General features: G+C 50.7%; 1 protein-coding gene across 9 annotated transcripts in view; it reads right to left on the reverse strand.

Annotated features, from left to right (window-relative positions):
* The window catches only part of TCOF1 (treacle ribosome biogenesis factor 1), a 38,339-nt gene extending 29,149 nt beyond the window's left edge, over positions 1–9,190 (reverse strand). For 4 of the 9 annotated variants that reach the window (XM_043597902.1, XM_043597923.1, XM_043597912.1 and 1 more), the window contains exons 1-5: positions 8,959–9,174; positions 6,520–6,575; positions 3,326–3,465; positions 1,226–1,299; positions 296–482 (exon numbers count right to left, since the gene is read on the reverse strand). In XM_043597902.1, coding sequence (XP_043453837.1) covers positions 296–482; positions 1,226–1,299; positions 3,326–3,465; positions 6,520–6,575; positions 8,959–9,066 — 565 coding nt within the window. In that variant the 5' untranslated portion in view covers positions 9,067–9,174. Of the gene's footprint in view, positions 1–295; positions 483–1,225; positions 1,300–3,325; positions 3,466–6,519; positions 6,576–8,958 lie in introns of all 9 variants that reach the window. The other 5 variants (XM_043597940.1, XM_043597883.1, XM_043597949.1 and 2 more) reach the window with 3 other exon arrangements.
* Between the last annotated feature and the right edge of the window lie 15,990 nt (positions 9,191–25,180).

The following is a 25,180-nucleotide window of genomic DNA, read 5'->3' on the forward strand; positions in this document are numbered from 1 at the left end:
ACTGGAGCGAACCCAGGCCTCGGTTTAGCCTCAGCCTCCGCAGTGGGCCCTGTACCCAGCTGAGAGCAATAAACCAGAAAATGCTCCACCATCACCTGGGCTGCTCAAACTCTCTTAGCAAAGCCTGACATGTCCCTGCAGCAGACCCTTCCTTATTGGGCTGCCGCGGGACCTTACTGCCATGGAGACAGACCTCTAAATTCCAGAACGTCCCAGAGCTTGACAAAGCAGTGCCGGGCCTGCCTCCCCAGCCCAAACTCAGGGGGCTTGACGTCTACAAGTTGGGGACGCTCACCAGGCTTGGCCGTGGTTCTGAGGGCCTGGACACTGCCCTCCTCCTCAGTTTCTGAGGCCAGGATGGTATTCGCTGAAGGCCCTGCTGACTTCTTAGGTGACCTCCCAGACAGAAGGTGGGCCACCGCCTTCCCAGCGGCAGGATGCGGTGTGGAGTTCACCACCTTGCCGGCCTTCTTGGTCTTTGCCTACAAAGGACGGGGGTGACAGACACGCTGGGTGTGGCCTGGTGAATGACCAGCACAGACCGCTTCCCAGGCGTAGGAGTTCGGACAGATTACCTCCCTTGGTCTGTTTCTTCACCTTTAAGATGGGGCTGAGAACGGTACCTCCCCTCACAGAGGCACGGAGAAAACCAAATTACAGCTCTTGGGACCCAGGAGTTACTGGCTAAGCGGTAACTGGCAGCCTGCTGCGGCCGTCCTCACTACCTCATGCTGTAGTTGGCGCTCCAGGTATCTCAGGGACGTGTGCTTTACACGTCTGTGATGCTGCTTTGTGGACTACCAGCAACGGTATTCTACCTTCTCAGGAGCTGCAGTCTAGAAAATGGTTTTCCAGCTTTCAGACCCACAGGCGTCTTACTGTGGTGCCCCCACTGCCTCCCACGGTCCCTGGAAAGTAACTGGATCAGTAACAGGCCGTTGGCTGAACAGGTGAATGCACGGATGAAGGAGGAAAGAAATTGTTACAGGTGCATGATGTGCCCAGCGGCCCAAAGCAGTGGGGCATCACCTCCATTTTACAGAAAAGGAAACTGAGGCCCAGAGAGGTAAAGGAGTCACCAGGATCACACAGCTGGTGATAAAGGCCCAGAACTGAATCCAGGTTGGGTAACTGCTCACAACCCTATCCTTCTCTGACAGGGGACTGTCCCCCTACAGGGCACGTAACTCCCAAAGGGCGACAGCTTGGAGGTGGTCCTACTCACCCTGGCTTTTTCTTTCGTGCCTGATGGCACAACTGCCCCCGGAACCGAGGAGTTGGTGGGCACCAGTCTTGGGGCTGCAAGACACAGACACCCGCTGCATGAACCAGATGAGCTTTTTTTTCTCATTTAAGAACAGCCAACAGGTTTCAGCTCACCTAACGATTCAATTGGTATGGCTGTGCCTGGTGCTGGCCTGAGCATCTGAGACTGAGCCCAGACTTGTGGGAAAGAGCTCTGGGGTGCACGAGCCACATCCACCAGGAGCGGGAGAGCGGGGCACCACGAAAGCCACGGGTGTGCATCCCCCATGGAGCCCCAACTCCCTGATGGCACGAGACACTGAAGACCCCAGAAAAGGAAGCGCTGGCTCACAGTGCCGCTGCAGACCCCCTCGAAGGCACCACATGACTTCAGGGTGGGCCATCCCCACAGGCTACCATGCTGCGGCCCCGAGAGTCACTCAGCAGGACAGCAGCAGCAGTCAGGCAGCCAGCCCCTGGTCCACAGAGAAAGCTGCTCGGGATTTCAAGAGTTTGTACTGGGAAAAGGAGCTGAACTATGAGACCGGAAACTGGTGAGATGTTGAGACCTACAGATTCTGGGTGATCTTCCAGCAGGAAACTTGTCTCCCCAAATGTCAGACAGGGTAAGATTTCTAGGGTATGCTGTGACATGGGACACTGCTGAGATGAATGGCATGGTCTGACTCTCTTCCTGGAATTTAACTCCATCTCCCTCTCTTTTTTAGACACATCTGTAAGTAGAGAGGAAGTACAGCAAACCACACAGTCCCAACCATTACCAGCTTGTGGCCTGTGTGATGTCAACCGGCCTCTCCGGTACCCTTCCCCATCAAGTACTATTCTGAAAAAAAAATGCCAGACATCGTATCATGTTGCCCACAAACATATCAGCGTGCTTCTTGCAACGATTCCCTTATCATAGAAAAAATTCATGAAATAAAAATCCATTAAGATCAAATATCAGTCAGTATGAAATTGAACAATTTTTGCTTTTACATAGTGTGTTGGTGTGGACATGCACGTATGCACGGCTATCTGTATGACTAGATGCGCAGGGGACAGTTTTAAAGCTACCCACCAGGATGCATTCAGGGGGTAAAAGGGACCCATCCAGGGTAGAATAGAAAACCTCTCATTTTTCTTCCAGATGCTTACATATAGTTCAAAGTGGACTTGTTTTGCATTTATGATTTTAAAAGATGAAGATATAAGATATGTATTTAACATGATATTGAATATTTTTAAAAACATGCTCAGGAAAAATAAATGGAAGAATAATTTGCCAAATCGTAGGTGGCAAGAACGTGGGTAATTTTTTTTCCTGCCTTTTTAACAAGTAATTTGCATATCCATAACGAATCCTGTATTTCCTTTACAATCAGAAAATACATTTAAGAATCAAGAAATCACCTTCTATGTAAGCAAAAGCTAATAACCTTGCAGAGAAAAAGGATGATTCCTCTGTGGAGTCAAAAGTCTGTTGGTTAAAACACAAACTGTCAGGAGGACTTGGGGAGAAGGGGCTGTGAAGGCCTCACGGGGTCAACCCTGCCAATGCTCTGAAACCAGAGTGCCCGGGACAGCCTTCCAGGGCTAACCTGCACACGTCCAAAACAACAGGAAAGCCAGCCGCTCCCCCAGCAGCCACAGGTGACGCAGAAAAGGTGCCTGCCAACTGCCCTCTCTGCAATCTTTCCAGCAGTTTTTCTACAAACGCAGGCTTCTTTCCACCTGTCAGAATCACCTGGGGGCTTGTAAAAATGTAGCTGTTGTACCCCAAGTTAGGCTGTAAGGGCCCAGCTAAGTTTTTGTTCACCACTGGATTCCCAGTACCTCTGACACAATGTCTGCCACGAGAAAGGGTTCAAATAAATACCGCAGTAGATATGTGGGGCCCTCCAGCCTTCTCTCTAGAAGGTCCTGGTCTTCCCAGGGCCCACTGGAGGGGAACCTGGAGGTGGACTCTCCCCTGGAACAACCCAATATCCAAAAGCCTGTTCCCCAGAGCTGCAGGGCCCTGGGCTGAGCTCCCACTAACACCAATGACCGAGGCTCCCCCGGGGCGTGGGACTCGTACTGGCTTTGGCGGTCTCGGCCTCTGCCTCCTCCTCCTCTTCTGAGCTCTCTGAGCTGCTAATGGGGTCGGACACACGGGTCTTCTTAGCCTGCAGCGCTGCATCTTCCTCTGCCTTCCGCTTCTGGCCAACCTCTGACGTCCTGCAGGACAAGGGTGACTGGCTGTACCAACCAGGTGACAAGGGCAAGGCCAGGAGATTTGACAAGAAAGACACCCCCCCCCCCAACCCCTGCCAGGAAATGCGCACAGAGTTTGAAAACAGCGTAGATACACTTGTATTCTGCCTTTTCACCCATTTCATACACTGGTTTTACAACTATTAGTCTCCAAAATAATCAGTAAGGGCTGGTGACATTGCATAGTCACAGCAGCTAACCATCACTGACTGGTATGTGCCAGCACCTGCGGGCTGTTCATAGAATCATCTGGGTTCTCCCTCCTCCAGAACTTAGAGCACCTATAGTGCCCTCTTTCTGGAAGCCCTGCTCCTTCTTGTCCCTTAGGCCTCAGCTCCAATACAGCTTCTTCAAAGCCCCTCCCTGATCATGATTCCCCTCCCCCTGACATTCTCCGCTCTGTCATCCTGTTTCATTTTCTTCAGAGCACTTTTCTCTCTCCTGTTATTCTACTTACTTCCTGCCTGACTCCCTCCCTACAAGGTCAAACCCGGGGCGGGGGGAGGGGCTGGCAGGAACCTCTGCTAGCTCATTAAGTATCTTCAGCACATAGCACACATCTCAAAAAATGAACGACTCAGTGACTTGCTCAGGGTCAAAGAGTAAGTTTTGGGCATCGGCAGGACAAGCACCCAGATGGCTCAGTCCCTGGAACTTTCAAGTACCAGCTCCTGTGACCTCACCCTCCCATCCCAAGGGAATCACTGTCTATGTCCCATGTTCTCCAGCTGGGATAGACATGCTCTACCACAGTTTGGGATGTGGGTCCCTTGTTCCCAGGAAGGCCACTTGTTGGGAATCCCCCCTGAAAAACAGGTTTCATTTATTACACTTATCAATTCATTCTGCCGCTCTCCCTCCTCCGAACAGAATGTTTCACAAGGGCAGGGATTTCTCTCTGGTTGTTTCCAGATATATCAAGAACAGTTCTGACGCATAGTAGCTGCTCAATAAATACCTACAGGACAAATAACTCTGATGGTCAGGTTTAGCACCTGATTTACTACCATTTTATTTTATTTTATTTTATTTTATTTTATTTTATTTTATTTTATTTTATTTTATTTTCTTATGTTTTTAAATAGGCTTCAAGTCCAGCGCAAAACCCAACACCACGCTTGAACTCACGACCTTTGAACTTCAGAATCAAGACCTGAGATGAGATCCAAAGTCAGATGCCTGACTGACTGAGCCACCCAGATGCCCCCTGATTTACTATTATTATATTTTACAGATAAAGATGAACATACAGACTCAAGGAAGCCAAGTCTGCCCAAGCTCACACAGCTAGTTGTTGGGTTTGAACTTTGCTGGGAACCATCAGGCAAGGCCACCTCTGGTGGGTGTGAGGTCCTCATTCTTGTTAGTACCCCTCACCCACAAAAGGGGCCAGTGACAAGGGCTCACTGAGGCAGTTCTCGAAGGAAGTGCTGTCATACCCAAACACCTGGGCAAGTTGGAGGCGGTGATGGAGAGGAAGTGCAGGGTGGGCCCTATGCTCTGACCTTACCTTAGCAGCAGAGGAAAGCCAAGAACTGAGAGCTGACAGGACTTTCAAAGACCTTAGCTCTCCATTGGAAGCTGCGATCTCTTCCACACCATTCTTGCCTTTCCTTACACACCTCTGATGATAGGGAACCATAGCCTATCTCATTTCTGGACAGCTCTGATGACCAAGTGCTTCTATTCAGAAATTGAAACCTGTCTCCCTAAAACGGTACATATGGGTCCTACTTCAGCCTCTCAGAGCCCCAGAGAATGCCCCACTCCCTTCGTCCTCAAAGATGTGCAGACACATCACCTGCCCCTTTGCTCTTTTCCACCCTGGACAATTCAGTATTTTCCAATCATTCCCCATGGGACATGATCGCAGGCCCTTCACTTCCCTGGTTGACTGTGGGTCAGGCCACTTTGTGGAGACAATGATTTTCCCCTCCCTCCCTCCCAAACCATTCCTTTGTTGATATGCCCTTGGATTATCACCCCTTCCTTCTTTCTGCACGTTTCAGACATTTCGCACTCAACAGGTCCTTGAAATCTTTCCCTCCAATTGCATTCGCTTCCAGCTCCACACTCAGGCCCACCTTCCATGCAGGTGCACAAGCCAGGCACCTGGGAGTCAACGAGACTGCCCCTCTAGACCATCCCCAGCTCCCAGTCTCACCCCCTAATATTCCTGGAATCGGCTGACTGTCTACCCCATTATTCCTGTCTAAGCGCCACAAGCTGTTGCCTGGATGATGGTGTCCACACCCCGACTAGCCAAGCTGTCCTGCAGTGACCTCGCTGCTCCCTACTCCCCCCTTTCAGGGCTCCCGCTGCTCCTGGGGCAAAGACACAGCTCCTCACCACAGACGTTCAGATCCGGAGTGAGGTGGGCCCCACCAACTGCCCGGCCTTATCTGTCCTGTGGCTCCAGCTATAGGCTTTGGCACCCACAGTTCTCAATGCCAGGTGAACTCCTGCCTCATGAGACCTACTACTCCCTGGTTTACTCCCCGCTCCCCGCAGCTCTCAAATCAAAGGTCACCACAGGGAAACCTTCCTTAAACCCCTAAATGAGGCTAGGCTAACCTGGTTTTGGCACCAAGTCCTCTTCATAAGCTTTACCATCATTTTAATTTTACATTTCTTTCTTTCATTCGTTGAGGCATGCCTACCTCCCTGACTCCAATATCAGCTCCAGGAAAGAAGGAACCATGTCTGTCTCACTCATGACAGTGTCTCCATACTTAGAGCAGGACCCAGCATTTAGGAGGTAGGTACTCAATACGTGTTTGTTGACTGGATGAGTAACAAGTGGCCGAGAAGCTCTGGTCCTTAAGAGCACTGATTACAGCTCCCAACGTCCTTTCTCCCTATCGGGCACCCCCGTGTGCGACCTGGCTTCCTGGGGGCAACACTGGTGTCCACACTGGGCTATGGAGGCAGACTGCAGACCAGATTAGCATCCTAGCTTATTTCAAGCTGACAGCTTGGGCTGTCCCTACTCCACTCTTGAGGCCCTGTCGGACTTACTGTTGCCAGTGAGTATAGATGTCCAGAAGGGTTACAGGCTGAGCCAGGAAACTTTTCTGCAGAGAAGTAAAGAGAAAGCAGCAATTAACCCCCCGGCACAATAAGGGTCCTCTTTGGGCCCAACTCTCCACAGCCTCATGGGAGACTTTTTGCCCAGGGAAATATGTCTGCTTAGCCCCGTCAGTGCTGCTCAAACCTTCCAGAGACAAGCAGGGCAAGTCCTTCCAGCCAAAACCTTTTAAGATAACACATTAGTGAGGGGTACCTTTGAGAACCTGGAGTTGGAACGTGCCAGGCTAGCATTATCCAGCTCCCTCTCCCTGACACCCACCACGCTCAGAGGCCACAAGACGGGGCTTTTTCTACCCCTGACCTTTCTAAAGTCTTTTAAAGGTCAGGTGGGTCAATCGTCCCAGGGCAGTACGAACCACAGCCCAGACATCCAAGGCGTCCGGGTGGCATGACCGCAGTCCACTCATCCGCTGGGAAGAGACTAAACCAAATGGCCCCAGTCCCTTGACAGACGCAGAGGGAAGCGGGTGGAATCCAGCCCTTTGGAGCCGAGGCCAGATGGCCCACTCTGCAAATGTCAAGAACCGAGGGTGTCAAGCGCCCCAGGGAGGTTGAGTAAAGCAACGTAAGGTGACAGCAGTGTCAGGGACGTGGGCAGAGTGGCCAAGAGGGTACATCTGGAGTCAGGCAGAGCTCCTGTGTTAACTGGCTGAGCTCATCTCTTCACCTCTTCACACTTCAGGCTCCTTCTTTCTAACACAGGGATAAGAGCAGCACCCAGGGTGCTGTCGGGCCTGAACAAGATATTCTAGTCAGTGCCCAGCACATGAGCTGATAACAGGGAGACTCCAATAGTCCGTTTTACCCTGCTCTGCCCCAGGCACTCTGGCCTCCTCACTGTCCCTCAAATGTGTCAGGCCACCGGCCCCATCCGGGCTTGCTATTCTGTCTGTCTAGAATGCTCTCTCCTGCTAACCACACAGCTCACTCCCTCACTTCCTTCAGGTCTCTGCCCAAATGTCACCTTCTCAGTGGGGCTTCCTGATCACCCTATTTATAACTGAACCCTGACATTCCTTATCCTCCTTGCCTGCCTTATTTTTATGGCTCATATGATCACCTGACACACAGTATCTTTAGTTTTTTTTGTTTTTGTTTTTAAAGATTTGTCATCTGTCTGCCCCTGCTGTGATGTAAGCTCCATGAGGACAGGATACTTTTGCCTCGGCAAATGCCCCAATGAACACGGGTAATGTTTCTTGCCCAAGGCAGTCAAGGTCCGGAGAGGGTTGGGAAAAGCTTGGATCATGTCTTAGGGCCCATCACCCTTTAGACTATGCAGATCCTGGGAGCAAGCATCAGGACCAGAGCCTACACCACAGCCAGAGGGCTGACTAATCAGGTCAATATCCACCTTACCGATTTAAAACTCTCCAGTGGCTTACCACTGCTCTTCAGATGAAGACCAGACTACCGTGGGGCTCCAGCCAGCACCCCCCCCCCCCCCACTCTCCCCGTCACCCTGTACTCCACCCTTCAGCCACGATGGAATTTCCAGAGGCCAGTACAAATGCAACGAGTTCCCTCCCACCACAGGGCATGTGCCCCTCTGCCTGAATATCCACCTCTCTTCTCTCAGGTCTCAAATCAACATCCATTTCCTCAGGAAAGCTGTCCTGGGTGTCCCTGACCCAGGCAACTAACTTGCCATCCCTGTCTTATCGCCCTACGCCTCTCATTCTTGGCACTTAATGTGTTAAGTGTACAGTTACTTTTGCGATTCTTTATGTCTACCTCCCCTACTGGATTTAGACCGTAACCTCTAGTAGGGCCGGGGGACTGTGCTCAACACTCTATCATCAGCACCCTGAGCGCTAGTTCAGGAGTTGCTGAAAAGAATGAATGAAGTGTGCAATGACTCCACCACAAGCTCGAATCCCAAAGCTGCCCGACTCCATACGGGAGGGATAAGGGCCCGAGCTTCATTCAGCTCAACTAAGGGGTCACGAGCCCCTTCGCCTCGGTTCCCTCTTTCGCCTCCTCACCCTCCCCTGGGGGCTGGTCGCAATCCACCCCTCAGGCTCTCAGCAACCTTCCCGGCCCGCGGAGCCACGTGGCCAGAGACTTCGGAAACTTTAAACCGCCGCTACCAGGAAGGGGTGGAGGTAAGGGGCGCGGGAATTACAAAGCCCTCCGCGTCGGATCTCCCATCCCGGCCCGCCCACTGCACAGCTCGGGAAACTGAGGCCCAGAGCGACAGGGAGCCGAAGTGTGCAGAGGCTGCGGCTCCTTCGGTACCCCTGGTCGCTTCCCGGGCCACCGAAGAGTCCGGCTCTGGGCGCACGCCAGGCCGCCACGGGAGGGGGCGCAGGCAGCACCTCTCCAGATCTAGCACGCGGCCCTCGCACACGGCCCGCGCACGCTCACCTGGCCACTCTGCTCCTTCACTTCCCGCGCCGCGCGCACGTAGCCCGCCTGTAGCAGATGCTGGTAGATCAGGGGAAGAAGCTCCCGCCGCTTCCTGGCCTCAGCCATGCCGGCAAACCCCTGCCAGTCGGCTCACCTGCACGCCCCCCTGAGTCCCCGCCCGCCACTTCCCTCGTGCCCTTAGACCTCGCGCGGCCCACTTCCGGCTCCTCGTTCGCCCTGGCCGCGAGGCGCGCCGGGAAGTGTAGTCTTATCTCCTGGAGTGGCCGGCCCCGCCCCAAGCGGGTGAAGGGGGCGGAGGCTTGGAGGGTTACGAGGCCTCCCATTGGCGGGAGGAGGGCGTGTTGAGACCTAGACCCTCCTCCCAGCCTTGAGATGAATGATTCCCTCTTACCTCGTCCAGACTCGTTCACTGCAGGCATTTGTCTTCCATGTTAGCTCTGACGGTTGCGATAGGGTCTTACCCATCTCTGAACATCTTAAATCTGCATCTCTCTCTGGTCCCGAACTTCTAGTTACCCACTCTTATTCATTTCACAGATTTTTTTTAGGGCCCATGACTACTTATAATTATTCATTCACTGCATAAACCGTTTTTGAGCACCATACCTTAGGCTAGTGTTCACCTAGAATGTAGGGATAAAAAGATGACTAAGAAATGGTGGCTGCCCTCAAAGCTCAAAAGGAGGAGAGTCGGTAACCAAGCAACTATGGTTCAATGCCTTGAGCGCATTGTCAGGGATAGGCACAGCCTATGGACGCAGGGAGGAGGGGCACCTAACCCCAAAGAGATATCTAGCTTGAGGCTTAAAGATGCAATAGGAATTTCTGATTCTGCAGAAGACAGGACTGGCATTCCAGGTAGAGGGCAGTGCCTGTATACAGACAGGAGAAACCACCCGGTATAGGCTGGGAAGCCCAAACATAGAACTCAGTCTGTGCTGGTGGGCTGTAGTTGTGGGAAAGAGGGAAGAGTAAGGACACAGGAGGATGGGGGAAGAAATAGGCCCTACAGCACCCTCTCCTGCCCAGCAGAGCCTGCACTTTGTTCCAAGGGTGATAGAGAATCTCCGGTTTTATGTAGGAGGGTGACCTGGGTTTGTGTTTTTAAAAGATTGCTATCATCAAAATGCAGAGATGGATGCGTGGAGAATAAAAACTAGATGTAAGGTTGTTGTACTTGTTGAGGAGAGGTTGGCAGGGAGAGGATGAAGTAGGCTGGGGAATATTTGCATCAGTTCTTTTTAACTTCATGAACCCATTGAGAAACTGGAGACAGCATGAACCACCTAGACTTTGCTGTAGAGAATTAAAAATATTTTTTCCCTTTTTTTTTTTTTTTTTTTTTTTGCAGAGGGGCAGAAGGAGAGAGAGAGAATCCTAAACAGACTCCATACTCAGCACAGAGCCCAATGCAGGGCTCGATTCACGACCCAGGGATCATGACCTGAGCTGAAATCAAGTCTGATGCTCAACGGACTGAGCCACCCAGGCACCCTGCTGTAGAAAATTTTGAATGTGTACAGACGTAACATTTTCCTTCCAGTTTTAGGATGCACATAAACACATAACTGAACCTCCTAGGGTTACTGCTGCTCTGGGAAGAACCAGGGCCAGGGCTAGGTGACTGAATGCAGTGAGTGAGAAAGGGGGAGGAGACGAGTCTGCATTCAGCCATTTACCAAAAAATATTTATTGAGCACCTACTATGGGGGATGAAGTAATCTTCACCCCAACAGAGCTTAGAGTCTAAAGCGGGAGACACGCTGGAGACACGCTAAACAAACAGTCATACAGACACATTGTTACAAACAGCGAGGACATGCAGATAGGAAAAGGATAGAGTTTTCTTACAGAACAGTAAACACAGGGCAGGAGTCACAGGGCTAGGGTTCAGATTCTGGCTTTGCTTCTTGTTCACTAGGGAACCTTGGATGAGTTACATAACTTCTCTGTGCCTCAGCTTCTTCATCTGTAAAATAGAGATAATTATACTTTCTACATCATAGGGTTGTCACGAGGAGTAACTGCCTTCTAAACAGAAATGCTCAGAAGGGCTCCGAACAATAGTGCTGTGCTTCTATGTATGTTAACCATTGTTGTGAGAGCATTTAACAGGAAGGAGGGGTTAGGGAAGGACTCCCTGAGGAAGTGCTGTTTGTGAGGAAATATGAACTATGTATAGGTGAGGATGGGAGGGGAAGACTCCTAGGAAGAGGGAAGAACCAGTGCAAAGGGCCTGAGGCAGAAGGTGCAGCTTAGAGAAGAGGCGAGAACGGCCCTTGGTAGCAGGGTGTAGAGGAACAGGGGGATTGGGGAATATGGAAGGTGGGCAGAGGCAGGTTCCACATTAAGGATCTTTCTTTTCATCTTAAGTATGATAGGAAGCCACTTGACAGTGTAGGTCCAAGAAGGACAGGATGATTTTTCATTTTAATGTGACCTGTGTGAATTCTCAGTGGAGGGTGCAGTAGGGTGTGTATGTGTACATGCTGGAAGCCAAGTGAGGGGTAGGAGCACAGGCAGGCATCCAGAGAGAATATAATGGGGTGATGCTGGTGGCAGTGAAGGTGGAGTGTGGTGGAAGATTCCAGAGTCATCAGGAAGTAAAATTGTCATCGAGCTGTGTTGGAATGGAGAGAGAGTGTCAGGATGGACTCTGAGGTTTCTGTGCAGCCTGGCAGGCAGCTACTTTCCCTGCGAAAGAGAGACCGCTGGGAGAGGACTGGGGTGGGGGCAGAGCGAGGAGGGGAGGGTGGTGAGGGGGACATGAAAAGCACAAGTTCCACTTTAGCCACGTGGAGCTTGCAATGCTTTTGAGACGTCGAGTCCAGGTGTTGAGTAGGCACTTGGAAGCCTGGGTTTGGACTCCCGTGAAGACGGGGAACTGTCAGTAGAGAGATGCTCATCGTGGCTGTGGATGAGGGCCGATTGCCCAGGGAGCAGAACAGGGGCAGAGGAGAGAAGGGGGACCCGGGATGGAGCTCAGAGGTGAACCCACAGGTTAGGGCTGCACAAAGGAGGTTGTGTCTGCAAAGACTGAGAAGGAGTGAACAGACAGGAGAAAACCCAGGACCGTGGGTGTAGGGAAGGAAGGCAAGGACAGAGCTTCAGGAAAGTGGGGCGAGCCCATGGGGAATGCTCTAAGAAGTCAGATGGGGTGAGGAGAGAGCCAGGAGCGTTGGGTTAATGACAGGTATGGCGATTGTTGATGGCTTTCGGGAGTTCCACTTCTGTGGTGTGATGGGGAAAGTCAGGTGGCAGTGGTCTGATGACTGAAGGCGGGATGAGGGAGGTTGTGGGTCTTTTGGAAAGTTTCTGAGTGAAGCGGACGAGAGAGACAGTGTGACAGGGTCAGTGTGTGCGTGTTGGGGGAGGTGTGTTCTAAGGCGCAAGAGAGCTGGGTTTGTTTAAAGGCAGATCAAGGGGAGAGAGTTTAATTAGGGGTGTAGGGAATAGGGGAGAAAATCAGTGAGTGATGTTCACGGGCATGTGCGAGGGATCAGGCACGTGGGTGGAGGGGTTGGTCTCAGAGAGGGGGAGGGATGACTTCTCTAAAACCAAAAGAAGGAACAAAGAGAGGACGGGTGCAGATGTAGATGTAGGTTTGTAGTGGGATGTTAAGGGAGATTTCATCTTGAGCTTCTATTTTTTCTGCAAAGTGGGAGGCAAGGTCTTCTGCTGAGAGCGAGGAAGAGGTGGTGAAGAGTCTGGAGGAAGGAGGAGAATGAGCATTCTGAGTTGAGAAGCAAACTTGCCCACAAAATCCCCAGTGTTGACAACCCAGTTGAGGCTGGCGACCGTTAATTTATGTGTGTCCTGTCCCATCCCGCTGAGTGACATCCCCCTTCGTAGCTCTCCCACCCAGGTGCAGGCCGGGGGAAAGTACTTAGTGGGGTTTATCCGGAGGCCTCGGGTTTTGCCAGATGGGTGGGGGAAAGGGGCACAGAGGTCTAAAGTGTTGGCAAGAGAGGCGCCCAACCTCTGGGCTCTGGGCAGGGAGGGAAGTGGAGACAGACGGAGTCAGTTTGCAGGGAGAGAGGGGAAGCCTTTGCGGTCTGGGCGACCCTGAGGCTGATAACCAGCAACCTGAGCTGGGAGATGGTTGACGACTCAAACTGATGGCAATGCCCAGGTTCCTGACTGGGTGGCTGGATGGGCCACTGACTGAGCTAGTCAACAGGCTGATGAACATACAAATCTTTGGGAGAAACCAAAGATGTTTTTCACCGCTCCAAGAACTAATTTTCACTCCCTTGTGGTATCATCACCCCCGTTGAGAATGAACACCTTTGTAGGATATAAATACCCTGAAGGCAGATTTGGGGTTGTCTTGCTGGCTGTGTTATCCCAACACCTGTCAACAAATATTGGCAAACACAAGGGTGGTTAGAGCATATAGCCTATCTCCTGAAGAAGAAAGAGGGCAGATCAGGCAGGACACACACTGTGAGTACAGGCCTGGAAGCAGAAATGGGGAAGCTTCTAGACGGCAATGTAAAGGGAACGGGATGATGACTCTTGTGCTGACGTTGGGAAAAATGAAGAACTGATATTAAATTAAAAACAAAACCAAAACCAGGATGGTCTAATACCTTCTGTCTGGCAACAGGTTGTTTGATTTTGTTTTGTTCCTAATAAAATTCGTTTCAGACACTTATGCTTTGTCCTCAGCTCCTGGGAGGCTTCCTCTTCTGTGGACAATTTTTTTTTTTTTTATTTTCTTGATTTTCTGAATGATACCCTTCACTGAATTGCCTCAGCGCCCAAGCACAAAATTAAAACATTAAACTGATAAAATATAACATGGCAACAATTAAGACAGCAGCAAACAAAACAGTACATTAAAAAAAAAATTAGCCTCAGAGCATTTTTTTTTTTTTACCAGTTAGAAAAAGATGTCTTTGTTAGTGGTAGAAACCAGAAGCTTCCAGACCACTTGACGATGAGTGCCTCTCGGGTAAGCAGCATGCCTTAGTCACCTTGAATTCTCAAGCAGGGCACAGCGAGGGCACTCAGGAAATGAGAGAAGAAAGGACTGTCAGCGGAGCGGAAAGAAGTTAAGCAGGTGGGACATGATATTCTTCTTTCCCCAGAAGGATGGCTCCTGCACAGAGTTGGAAGGTAGCATCATGTAGGGTGGTGGCTACTGAGCCAGGAGTCAGGAAACTGCCTTTTTGGCCAGGCTCTGCTGTGTGAACTTGGGCCAGTCTCTTGCCCTCTCTGATCCTCAACAATTGTTTTGGTTGAAGAGGTTAGACAAAGGCCCTTCTGGCACTGGAACTCTCAAGAGAGGAGCCCATCTGGGAAGACTGCCTTTGCCCCCTGGACCCAAAGATGTCCCCTTCATTCACTGTAACAATGGGTTAGCCTTGGGCCAAATCACTTGGGCCGGGAGGTTTCCCATAGCCTCCTTCCCTCTCCCTGGATGACAATTTCTTGCTTTCTTTTTTCTTCAGCCTCATCGGAGATTTTAACGGTTTACAAAAGGTTTAAAAGTGATTACTGAAATCGTAAGTCAAACAATTCAGGGATGTATAAAGACCAAGTTAGTCCTTCCCTCCATCTCATCCACTCCCAGCCCACTTGCCCTGCCCCTCCAGAACCTCCCCTAATGGGCTGGTAACCTCAGGGGCCTGGGGTCAAGTCCCTTCACCTCCTCCCTTCCCTCGGACCAACGCAGACAGACACCCTGCATAGGGTTTTAATCCTCCCTTCCCGTTTGTGCGTTTTCATCACTCTTCTCTTTCTCGCTGCAACTCACGCTTTTCCCTTAGTGATATATCAGAGCCATTTCTCCAGACGCTGGGGTCTGCCACAGCCTTTTGAGTAAGAGTGGCAGCTCCTGAACCATGAGCCGGCTCTGTGCTGTGGGGAGCACTTCCTGGCTTGGCCCTCAGGGCACGCTATGGAGCAGGTAACTGGTTCCCTGCCCTGTTTACAGAGGAGGAAAGTGAGGCTCAGCGAGTTAAGGCCCAGGCCCTGAAGCTGGTGAGTGCGGGGCAGGGCTTGGATGGACACCGGCTACAGGGTCGGGGGACTCCTGACGGACAGAGGGGGGAGATAGCATGCATGGCCTAGGTTATTCACTTCCCATTTTCTGGCTAATACGACAGCACCGCTCTAACACCCTGGTAAATACGTCCTTACAGACTGGAGCTTTAATTTTTGTAGAATGGAATGAAAGTAGGCCAGAGGGGATGCTCTGGTTTATTTTAATAGCTAAAGCCGGATTAACTGCCAAAAGGGTGGAGCCATTCACAACCTCATCGACATAATTTCTGATTTACGTGGTTTTATTTCTCAGAGCTGGAAGAGAGTCTTTGGAGAACATGGAGCCTGGCTTTCTCCTCTCACGGGTAAGGAAACAGGCCAGAGGCAGGAATTAACCTGGTGAGGTCCCAGTGGGGTAGAGGCCGAGGCAGGCCCTACCCCACTTCCCTGGACCACTGCCACACGTCCCTTGCCTCCAGCTGTATCTGCCCTGCTCCCCCCTTCCCTGTCCATTCTCCACACTGCATTTGGCATCGCATCTCTCCCCTGCTTATCAAACCTCCTCTGGGTGGACCGCTGACCAGGAGAATAAATCACAGCTGCCTGATAGGCATTCAAGCTCATCCCTGTCTGGTCATTCTTCAAAGCCAAGTGCAAACACCACCTCTTTAACGGTGACTTCCCTGACTGCCTCAGCGTGTCACCTCAGCACAGTCAACTCTGCCTTGCAAGGAGGGGGCCTCGCTTGGCCGCGTGGTCCAGGAGGAGCCACATTGCAGAAGGACCCACCAGGAGGGGGCAGTGTACAACCAAAGAAAGGTCTCCCTAAAGGTCAAGGTCACTAGGGTAACTGAGGCCCACCACAAGCCCTTCGGTGTCCACGCTTCATCTCCAGTGTAGACGCCTGTGGGAATATGAGGTTCACCCCACTGGCGTGACCGTTGGCAAGCTGCCCCTCTCCTCATGCCTCAGTTTGCATCTCTGTAAATCGAGAGGGCTGGACCAGCTCCGGGTTTCTGAAAGTGCGGTGACGCACAAAGTGACTTCGGGAGATAAATAGATGGACGTTTTAAAATGGAAATCGTTATGTATTTATTTTAATGTGTATTAGACAAAAAATAACTAGCACATCAAACCTGTTATTTCACAGATATTATTGCTTAGAATGGGGCTAAAGTAGGCATTCAGGTAAAAAAAAAAACAGTGAGTCAATGTAAAAGAAAGTAGCAATTAAATAATAGTACAGGTGGTAAGACGGCAGTGAATGCTTTTGATCTGAAAAAGATTGGTCTGCCTCTGACGTTCCAGAATTCTGTGAGTTGGGGTGATTCCTGCCCTTGCCAATGGTGGGGGCAGGGAGGAAGGCACTGCCTCCAGGGGCTGGGGCACCAGGCCTTGGAGTGGAGGGGCAGGAATTCAGCAGATGGGTCCTGTCCCCCCCTCCCCCACCGGACCCTCCTCCACCTGCGGAGGGGTGCGAGTGCCTGCCCCTCCTCCCCGCCTTCTTTCTCAGCTTCCCTGCGGTTACTAAGGAGTGGGAGGCTGAGAGGGGCCGCATTCTGGAAGCTCATCTGCTCCCTCATTCTCACCCAGCACCCTGCTTGGCATCAACTATTCAGGGTGATGATTAACAAGGATGCAGGAAGGCACTGGGGATGGGGAGAGAAAATAAGGCGATGTGGACAGCGTTTTCTCACATATGTGAGTGCCCAACCTGGAATGACCGGCTGATTCCCAAACTTGCCCGGGCATTGGAATCACCTGGCAATTCAACAGAAACACAGTTCCAGGGCCCCACTGCAGGCAGTTCTGATTACGGGGCCACTACAATCGGATGTCATTCTAATGCTTCTAGGTTTGGAACCATCACTTTAGAGCACACCTTTCACTCAGCGCACCTCAGTAGAGACACCGAGGCTGAGAGAGGTTTATCCCTTACCCAGAGTCACCCAGAGTCACCCAGCAAATCAACAGCAGATGTCCTGACACCCAGCTCAGTACTTCCCACTGAGCATCCCTTGTTGAGCCTAGTCCGTGGTTAGCAGAGAGAACGCCACTGACAAATGTGGTGGGATTTCTTTGAGCCTCCTTTGCGTCTGGGCTTCTCAAGGACTTTCCACAGAAAAGAACATGCTGTGTGAAAGCCATCTGCTTTAAAGACTGGAGGGGTGGTGAGGGGCGGAGGGGGTGGTAACAGAGGGGGTGGCTGGGAGATTCAGCCTCCTCTCTGCAGTTGCCAGCCTGCACAACCACACGGGATACTCAAGGAACAGAATTAGGAGCAGTGGCTAACAGTGATCAGTGACCCGGGAGACAACTGACCTTGGAGCCGTTGTCTGAAAAAAATGAAACATTCAACGTATGAAAACTATAGGGAAAAGTACACATAGCTCCCATGTTCCCAGGACCTAGATTGTGGAATAAGACAGCGCAAGTAAGTAGGAGCGTCTCAGCCTGTTCCCCACCCTCCTGCCCAGAGACAGTCACCACCCCGTTCCCTGAGGTTGGCGTGAATTATTCTTATACATATTTTTATGTTTATGCTATATATGTATACATCCATAAAACATGTAATGTATTGCTTTGCAGATTTTTTAAGTTTCTGTAAGTGATATAATATTGTACATATAGCCTTCTGCAACTTGCTTGTTTTCTTTCAACATTTTGTTTGAAATTCATCCACGTCATGTGCAGAGCTCAGTACATACATTGCAACTGTTCTAATCCATTTCATTGCACGTATGTGCTACGATGTATTAGTCTATTCTCCTGTTGATGGGCATTTGAGCCATTTCCAGTTTTCCATCAGACAAGCCTCACTGCCAAGAACGTCCTTGCACATGTCTCCCGCGTGTGCCTGGGGAGGGGTCGCGGGCGCGTGATCTCCTTCCAGTTCACTCGCCATCGCCTGACCGCATCTGAAAGGCTGGCCAGCTTCTGTCGCTTCACATCCAGACTCATGCTAGCAATTGTCAGACTTTGGAATTTATGCCGCTCTGATGGGGGCCAAATGCCTCTCATTGGTGTTTTTAATTTGTATGTCTCTGATCAGTGGGGCTGAAATGTTTTCATCATTTCTCTGGTCGCTTGCATTTCCTCTCTTGTGAATTGCCTTTGTATCTCCGGCCTGTGTTTCCATTGTACCGTCTGTGTCGTTCTTACTGATTTGTGGGAGCTCTAATCCTGGGCCTGTTGCTACTATCTTCTGCCAGTCGGTGGCCTGTCTTCGCACTTTATTTATGGAGTCTTTTGATGAACAAGGATTTTTACATTTTAATATAATTACAGTGTCAATCTCTCCCTCTGCGGTCTGGGCTTCTGCAGTCTGTGGAAAGCAGAGGCCATTTCCCCGGCGTGGCGCCCTCCATAGGAGGCCTTGTGCTGGAGTGGGAAGAGGATGGGCTCCTGAAGGGGGCCAGCTGGGGCTGAACCCTTGCTGGGAGATCTTCAGGGGAGGTGAACTTGGGAGTAAGTTACTTTACCTCTGGGTTCCAGCTTCCTCTCTTGTACAACAGGGATAAAGACAGTCTTAAGCTTCAGGGATGCTATGAGGCTGGAGGGAGGAAGGCAGCCGCAGAAGGGGAGGGAGGACTTGCTGAGAAGAGTCTCCAGAGACGCTGTCACCTGAGACCCATCCAGCATGGATATCCCAACGTTCCCTGGTCCAAAGGGATCGATACAGTCTCTTCAAATCTAACTACATCTCAGAATGCGGCTACGTCTCTGGAGGAACACTGGACATGTGGGAGCCAGACCTAGCACCCCTCCAATCCCATTCAGGCCCTGGGTCCTGAGCCTGTGTTAGGTGACTCCGGAGGTGGGGACAGCTATGGATTCGCATTCCTGATCTTGCAGGAGAGGTGGGAGGATGCACACCATGGCTGCTGCAAGCCAGTTACCCACGGCAGCAGGCTTGGGAGAGCATCTGATGGCTCCAAGCAAAATACCTGGGGGACGAGAAGGGCATACGTGTCCAGTTGCTTTCACTCATATATGACCACATGTCAGCCCACACAAACGGGTGTCGTGAGGCCACAGCAGGGGGGTACCCCCCATCACCTCCACGCAATTGATCCCAGGCATGGCACCCTCTCGGGGCAGAATCAAGCCTGGGGGGAGGTGGGCTTAGCCCTCTGGGGTGAGCAGCCATTTGGACAAGACCACGGAGCCCATGGACAATAAGGTCAAAGGATGCCTGATATTCACTCCACTTACCCCAAATCACCCCACCACCTCCACCATCACCTTACTCTGCTTAAGGGACCAGAGCACTGGGATGGCAGTCGGGAGCGTTTACAATGGAAACTTATTTCTGGAGTAGGCGACACACACACGCGTGATGTAAAACTATAAAGGTACAGAAAGGATGCAGAGAAAAGTCTCCCAGCTTCCCACCCTTCTCCCCAGCTCCCCAGGAGGAAGCAAGCAATGTTATTGGAGGGTGTATACATATATGGGTTTAAATAACATCGAGAGTAGCACATTATACACATTTGGTAAACTTTGCTTATTTTTTTTCCACCCTATCTTCTCTCTCCCAAATTTAGGACCTGGACTATAACGGGCAGGAGTGAATACTTGAAGAGTGGATGGGTTAGTGGATGGGGTGGTGAATAAATGAACGATGTTCATCCAGGTTGAGGCTTTTTAGACTCTCTTCTGTGAGACTCACCCCTGACCTTGGGAGCTTCCCTCTTCCTTTGGCATGTCACTGAAGGTGGGTAAATTCAGGCCTTCTTGACCCTGGCACAGAGCCATCATGAGGGGGGAACCAAGTGAACCAGGCAGCTGAACAGCTTCATTGTCATTTCCACCAGCAGATGGTTACCAGGGAAACTTAAAGAATGTTAGAACTGGGAGGGGCTTTCAGGCAATGTGGAGGCCGCCTGACAGAATCTCAGACTGGGGGGTGGGCATCCCCACAAGTTCTTTAAGACTTTAATTTTTTTATGTTCATTTCGATGACAATCTAAAACAATGAAAGGCAATATTTTTGGATCCTCTGGACGTCCGCCTGATAATGGCACGGCTGTGTACTATACCTGTGTTCGTGTTTGTATTTATGATCACATTGGCACTGGGATAATCAATGACTCTGTGGCCTCCTGAATAAACCAAGATTTTCACAAAGGTCAAACTGAGCAGGCTCTTATATTTTGTGTCTGTAGACCCCTAAGATCCCTGGAAATATTCTTAAGGTCAGTGAGAAAAAAAATTTTTTTAAATTTATTTATTTTGAGAGAGAGAGAGAAATCCCAAGCAGGCTCCACGCTGTCAGCACAGAGCCCAGTATGGGGCTCGAACTCACAAACCATAGATCACGACCAGAGCCAAAACCAAGAGCTGGACACTTAATCAGTTGAGCCACCCAGGTGCCCCATGGTCAGTGGGACATTTTTAAGGCATGTGTCCGTTACTCAAGTATGAGAAGCCCTTGGTGAAGACAAGGGCATTCCAGGCAGGGGCTGGGAGCCTGGACTGAAGTTCTGTCTCTGTTTCTTACTGGCTGAGTCACCTGGATTCTTTAGAGTCTTCTGCTTTAATTTTTCCAATAAATTAGGGATCAAAAAGCCTTCCTTGATGGATATCATGATGGCAAAATGAGGTAGTGAATGTGAAAATGCTGTCTTTTTTAAAACAATTTTTAAAGATTTTTAAAAAATGTTTATTTATTTGTGAGAGAGAGTGAGAGAGAGAAACAGAGCATGAGTGGGGGAGGGACAGAGAGAGAGAGGCAGACACAGAATCCGAAGCAGGCTCCAGGCTCCAAGCTGTCAGCACAGAGCCCAATGCGGGGCTCCAACTCATGAACCGCGAAATCACGACCTGAGCCAAAGTCGGACACTTAACCGACTGAGCCACCCAGGCGCCCTGAAAACTCTGTCTTTATAAGCGTGTTCAACTCTTTCATTTCATAAAGGAGGGAAACAGGCCTGGGGAAGCGAAATGATTTTTCCGACATCAGTTACTGGCGGAGCTGGGCTGGGGGCTCGGGATCCTACCCCACCGGGCACTTTCCCCCTGCCCCGGGCACCGAGGTCCATCAGCAGCAGTGGTGTGGTTTTAATTCTAGAAGAGTAATAATAACATCTCAGATGGGGCCTGTCACTATTTGGGCAAACACACTATCGTTATTTTTATTTGTTAAAGAGATTAAATTAAGGAAGCCAAACAAATAAATGAGCACATTGAACTTTCCACAGCCATACCTCTCTTCCCGGAGCAAAAACAAATTCTTTCTCAGGCAAAAGGTCAGACAGGAGGCATGTGGGGACAGAACACCCAACCAAGCACCGCAGTGCCAATGTGATTTACCATTTCGACTGGTAGACGGGCCACCGAGCCAAGCACGTGGGCTTCACTTCAGCACCCACACTTCTGGACGATGTGCTTACAGGGTTGGGGTCACCCAGCGTAGGCTGAGAGCTTCAGAAAGCAAGGACGATTTGTGGTCAGAGCTGTTTCTCCCAAGCTGAGTCTGCCCCTCGTACGTAGTAGGTGCTTGTGAGCAGAGTCACATTCTTTGTGTTTAAAGATTTGGAGGGGCCCCTCAGAGATGCATCTAACAAGTCCAGGTTCAAAATCAGGAGATCGGGAAGCAAGGGAACTTAGGGCAGAAATGGCCTTTGGGCCTGGATTTCAGAGACCAGGCAGGGGTAAGGCCAGCGCAGAGGCTGAGGGCAGACACAGCAGGCTGATTGACTTGCAGTTATCGGTCTCTGTTGGCTGGGCATCTTTCACATGCCAGGCTCTGGGCTAGATGCTGGGGATCCTGAGCAGAGAAAGTCTTGCACCCCAGAAACCCCCAGTCTGTGGCAGTGAGCCCACAGCGCTGAAGAAGAATCTGGGCTTTGCAATCGGTGCTACAATGTGTGACTTTGGGCAAACCACCTTAATTCTTGGCGTTTCAGCTTCCTTCCCTGCAAAATGGGACGAAGATTAGTACCTGCCTCCTTGGCTGGAAAATAAGAGACAACCCTAAGGAATGTCACTCCTGGCACAGAAAGGAGGGCTTAGGACCTGCTGCTACCCAGCATGACATCTGACAGGGCTTGGGCCCTGCTGGGAGACAGGCTCATCTCTGAGCCCCCGGACAGCTTCTCTGACCCAACAGAAGGAGATAGGTCAGACGGGCATCTTCCGTCCACGCACACTGGGTTATTTATAGTTGATTTGTTATTGTGGTTATTGCAGTTGGTGTTGTTTCTACTCAGAATATAAATGCTATGAATAAACTTGTGCATTTTTCTTGGTGAATGTGAACCAGAGTTTCTCTGGGGTATGTATAATAATAACAAACAGCCGGAAAGGTAAGGGCATGGAGTGATCAGAATGAATGTTATGGAGCCGGGGGTATTCCCAGAGGCCAGGTGTTAACCTTATAGTTCCCGGATCATGAGAACGTTGGGAGGGTCCCCAGGAGAGGGGCTGGGGCAGCCAGCTCATGGGGGCACGGGTGGGGGTGGGGGGCCATACAGTGAAGGAGCTGGGTGGAGAGACTTGGGACAGCAGCTATTTTCCAACTGACCTGAAATTATTTCAAAATTTTAATAACCAGTGTGGTTCAAATGGTAAGCACTCATGCATATATACCTGGAAACATATAGGTCTAGGAGTGGAATTGCTACATTGTAGAGAAAGTCAATGATCAACTTTATAAAAATAACAGCAGATGGTTTTCTGAATATCTCGTGGGTGTAAAATGGCATCTCATAATGGACTTAATTTGTATTTCTCTGAACCCGAATGAGGTTGAGCCTCTTTTCATATGTTGTTTGGGCTCAGAACTATTTGCTTAAAGGGCCCGGGCCTCTAACAGCCAAAGAACATTCTGCTAGCTACCGGCCTTGAACAACAGCCAGGGAACCCAATAGTGCTGGGTGGGAAGCCAGGAGACCCGGGTTCCAGCCTCAGCATGGCGACATCCTCACTCTGTGTCCTTAAGCAAGGCATTTGCCTCTTCTGAGCCTCAAATTTACCATCGGCTAGGTTAGGGAGAATCTTCCTCTGCTCACAGGGAGGGCAGCTAGGAGATCAAATGAGCTCACGGAAGTCAATGTGCTTTGGGGACTGAAAACTCCTACACCGGGCAGAGATTAGTACTCACTCTTTGAAGACAATTTGAGAAGGCTTTGAAGTCCAGGGGACCAGGAACAACCGACAAACCTCCTGGAAGCAGAAAGCACCAGCTCCAAGGCCTGAATGAATATCTCCTTCCTCCCTAAACTGTTCCAGGCCCCTGTCAACCCCCATCAGGCAGAGAAGGAACAAAATCCCTTAACTCCTGGCACAAACATGCCTTAGCACCCTCGAGGGGCTTCGGGACCCAAAAAGCATGCCTGGGCTGCTCTAATGTGAAGACAACTAACCCTTTGGTGCCTGGTGTTTCCGTCGGAGGCCAGCCATTGTAGGTTCTAGGGCCAGAGGGTGGCCACAGGCTCAGCTGCCCTGGCCAATAAGTAGAGGTGCAGCCATGTGACAGTGCCTAACCCGTAGGTTCCTGGGTTTTTCCTCTGTTCCTTCGGGCCTTCCATGCCTTGCCTGTTTATAGCAGGGGGGTTAGTCTAGACGGGCATTTCTCAAAGCGTGTGCGGTGGAGCGATAACTATCATGGGTGGTAGTGGATGGGATGGCAGGGATGGGTGGGAGATTCTGCTTTGAATCAAAATGTTGAAAGTTAAGTTATTTTTGCAGCTAACATTTACTGAATATGTCAAGCACTCGGTTAGGCATTTTATAAGCATTAGCTCATTGACTTCTTACAACAAGATTACAAGGCAGGCACGATGCTTGGCTCCATTTTACAGGTGAAGAAACTGAGGTTTTTTGTAAGGTTAAGTGACTTACCATGGTCTCTCAGCTGGTAAGCGGCGGAACCGTGATTCAAACCGACATTTCCGGATCTCCTGCTCTTTTTTTAAGAGTTTGTAAAGTTTTGCTATCATGATTTATTTCATATTCTTTTTTTAAAAATGTTTGTTTATTTATTATTGAGAGAGAGGACAAGCAGGGGAGGAGCAGAGAGAGGGAGACACGGAATCTGAAGCAGGCTCCAGGCTCTGAGCTGTCAGCACACAGGCCAATGTGGGGCTCAAACTCACAAACCGTGAGATCATGACCTGACCCAGAGTAGGATGCTTAACCGACTGAGCCACCCAGGGGCCCCACCAGATCTCCTGTTCTTAACCAGTTTGAATTAACAGGACTTGGTGACTGATGTGGAGAAGGGGAAGAAAGAATTCATATGCCCTTTCTCTGATTTAGTTCAATGTCTTGTGGTATCCTCGTGGCTGGTAGAGAAATGCAATGAAAAAAAAAAAAAAAAAAGGCCTCACTTGCCCCTCCTAGAACTTCAGATGAGGGAGTAAATTCAGCAGAGCGTGAAAACACTCTGAGGTGGGTATGGGGAGGCAAGGCTTACTGGTTTCTTTTAGGCCAAGATGTAAGGGACCATTAAACATGGGAAGAGGGCAGGAAAAAGGAACCCCAGGCAGATGGAATGGCATGTGCCAAGGCCAGGAGCTAAGGGAGAGCACACAGTCATAGACACAGTGGGTTGAAGGGCTGGGGGTGCAGGGGAGGAGGCCTGGATGTCAGCAGGGGGCAGTCACCCAAGGACTTGACTTTGTTGGCTTCTAGAATGAGGCTGGGTCAAAGGAGGGGTGAGAATGTTGAGGAGGCAGTACCTGGGGAAGAATGGGGCTGTTGGCTGACACTGGGAACCGGGGGGGGGGGGGGGGGGGGGGGGGAGGAGTGAGGGAGGGGGCAGAAAGGACGGTGATAATGAGCTTAGCTTTGGCCTGCCCAGTGTCGAGGGGGGTCACCGCTAAGGTCTCTTCCTACGCTGACCTTCTGAACTTCCCTGGAAGAAACATCTCTCTGCGGCCCCTCCACCCCCAAATATTCCCGGCAGGAAGGAGCAGAATCTGTTTTGTCAACGCAGCTTGCAAATAAAGAGTCTCATTCAGGGAGGCAAACATCTGCTTGACTATTAATAGGCAGGGGCCTCAGCCACAGCCTGCTGGGAGGGCCTCGGCTTGTAGTTCTGGAAAGGTGAATCAGTTCCTTCTGCCTGTCTGGATTTTGCACCCTGTGGGGGGACAATTGGCCAGGTGCTTATTTCTCAGAAGGTCGGTCACCCCGAGCCTTGCTGGGGCAGCTGGGGAAGTGGCATGACCCTGCTGGGATGCTGCCCCTGCCCCTTCATGCTGGACCCAGCCGGAGGGAG

The sequence above is a fragment of the Prionailurus bengalensis genome, chromosome A1, assembly GCF_016509475.1.
Source record: "Prionailurus bengalensis isolate Pbe53 chromosome A1, Fcat_Pben_1.1_paternal_pri, whole genome shotgun sequence".
NCBI lineage: Eukaryota > Metazoa > Chordata > Mammalia > Carnivora > Felidae > Prionailurus > Prionailurus bengalensis.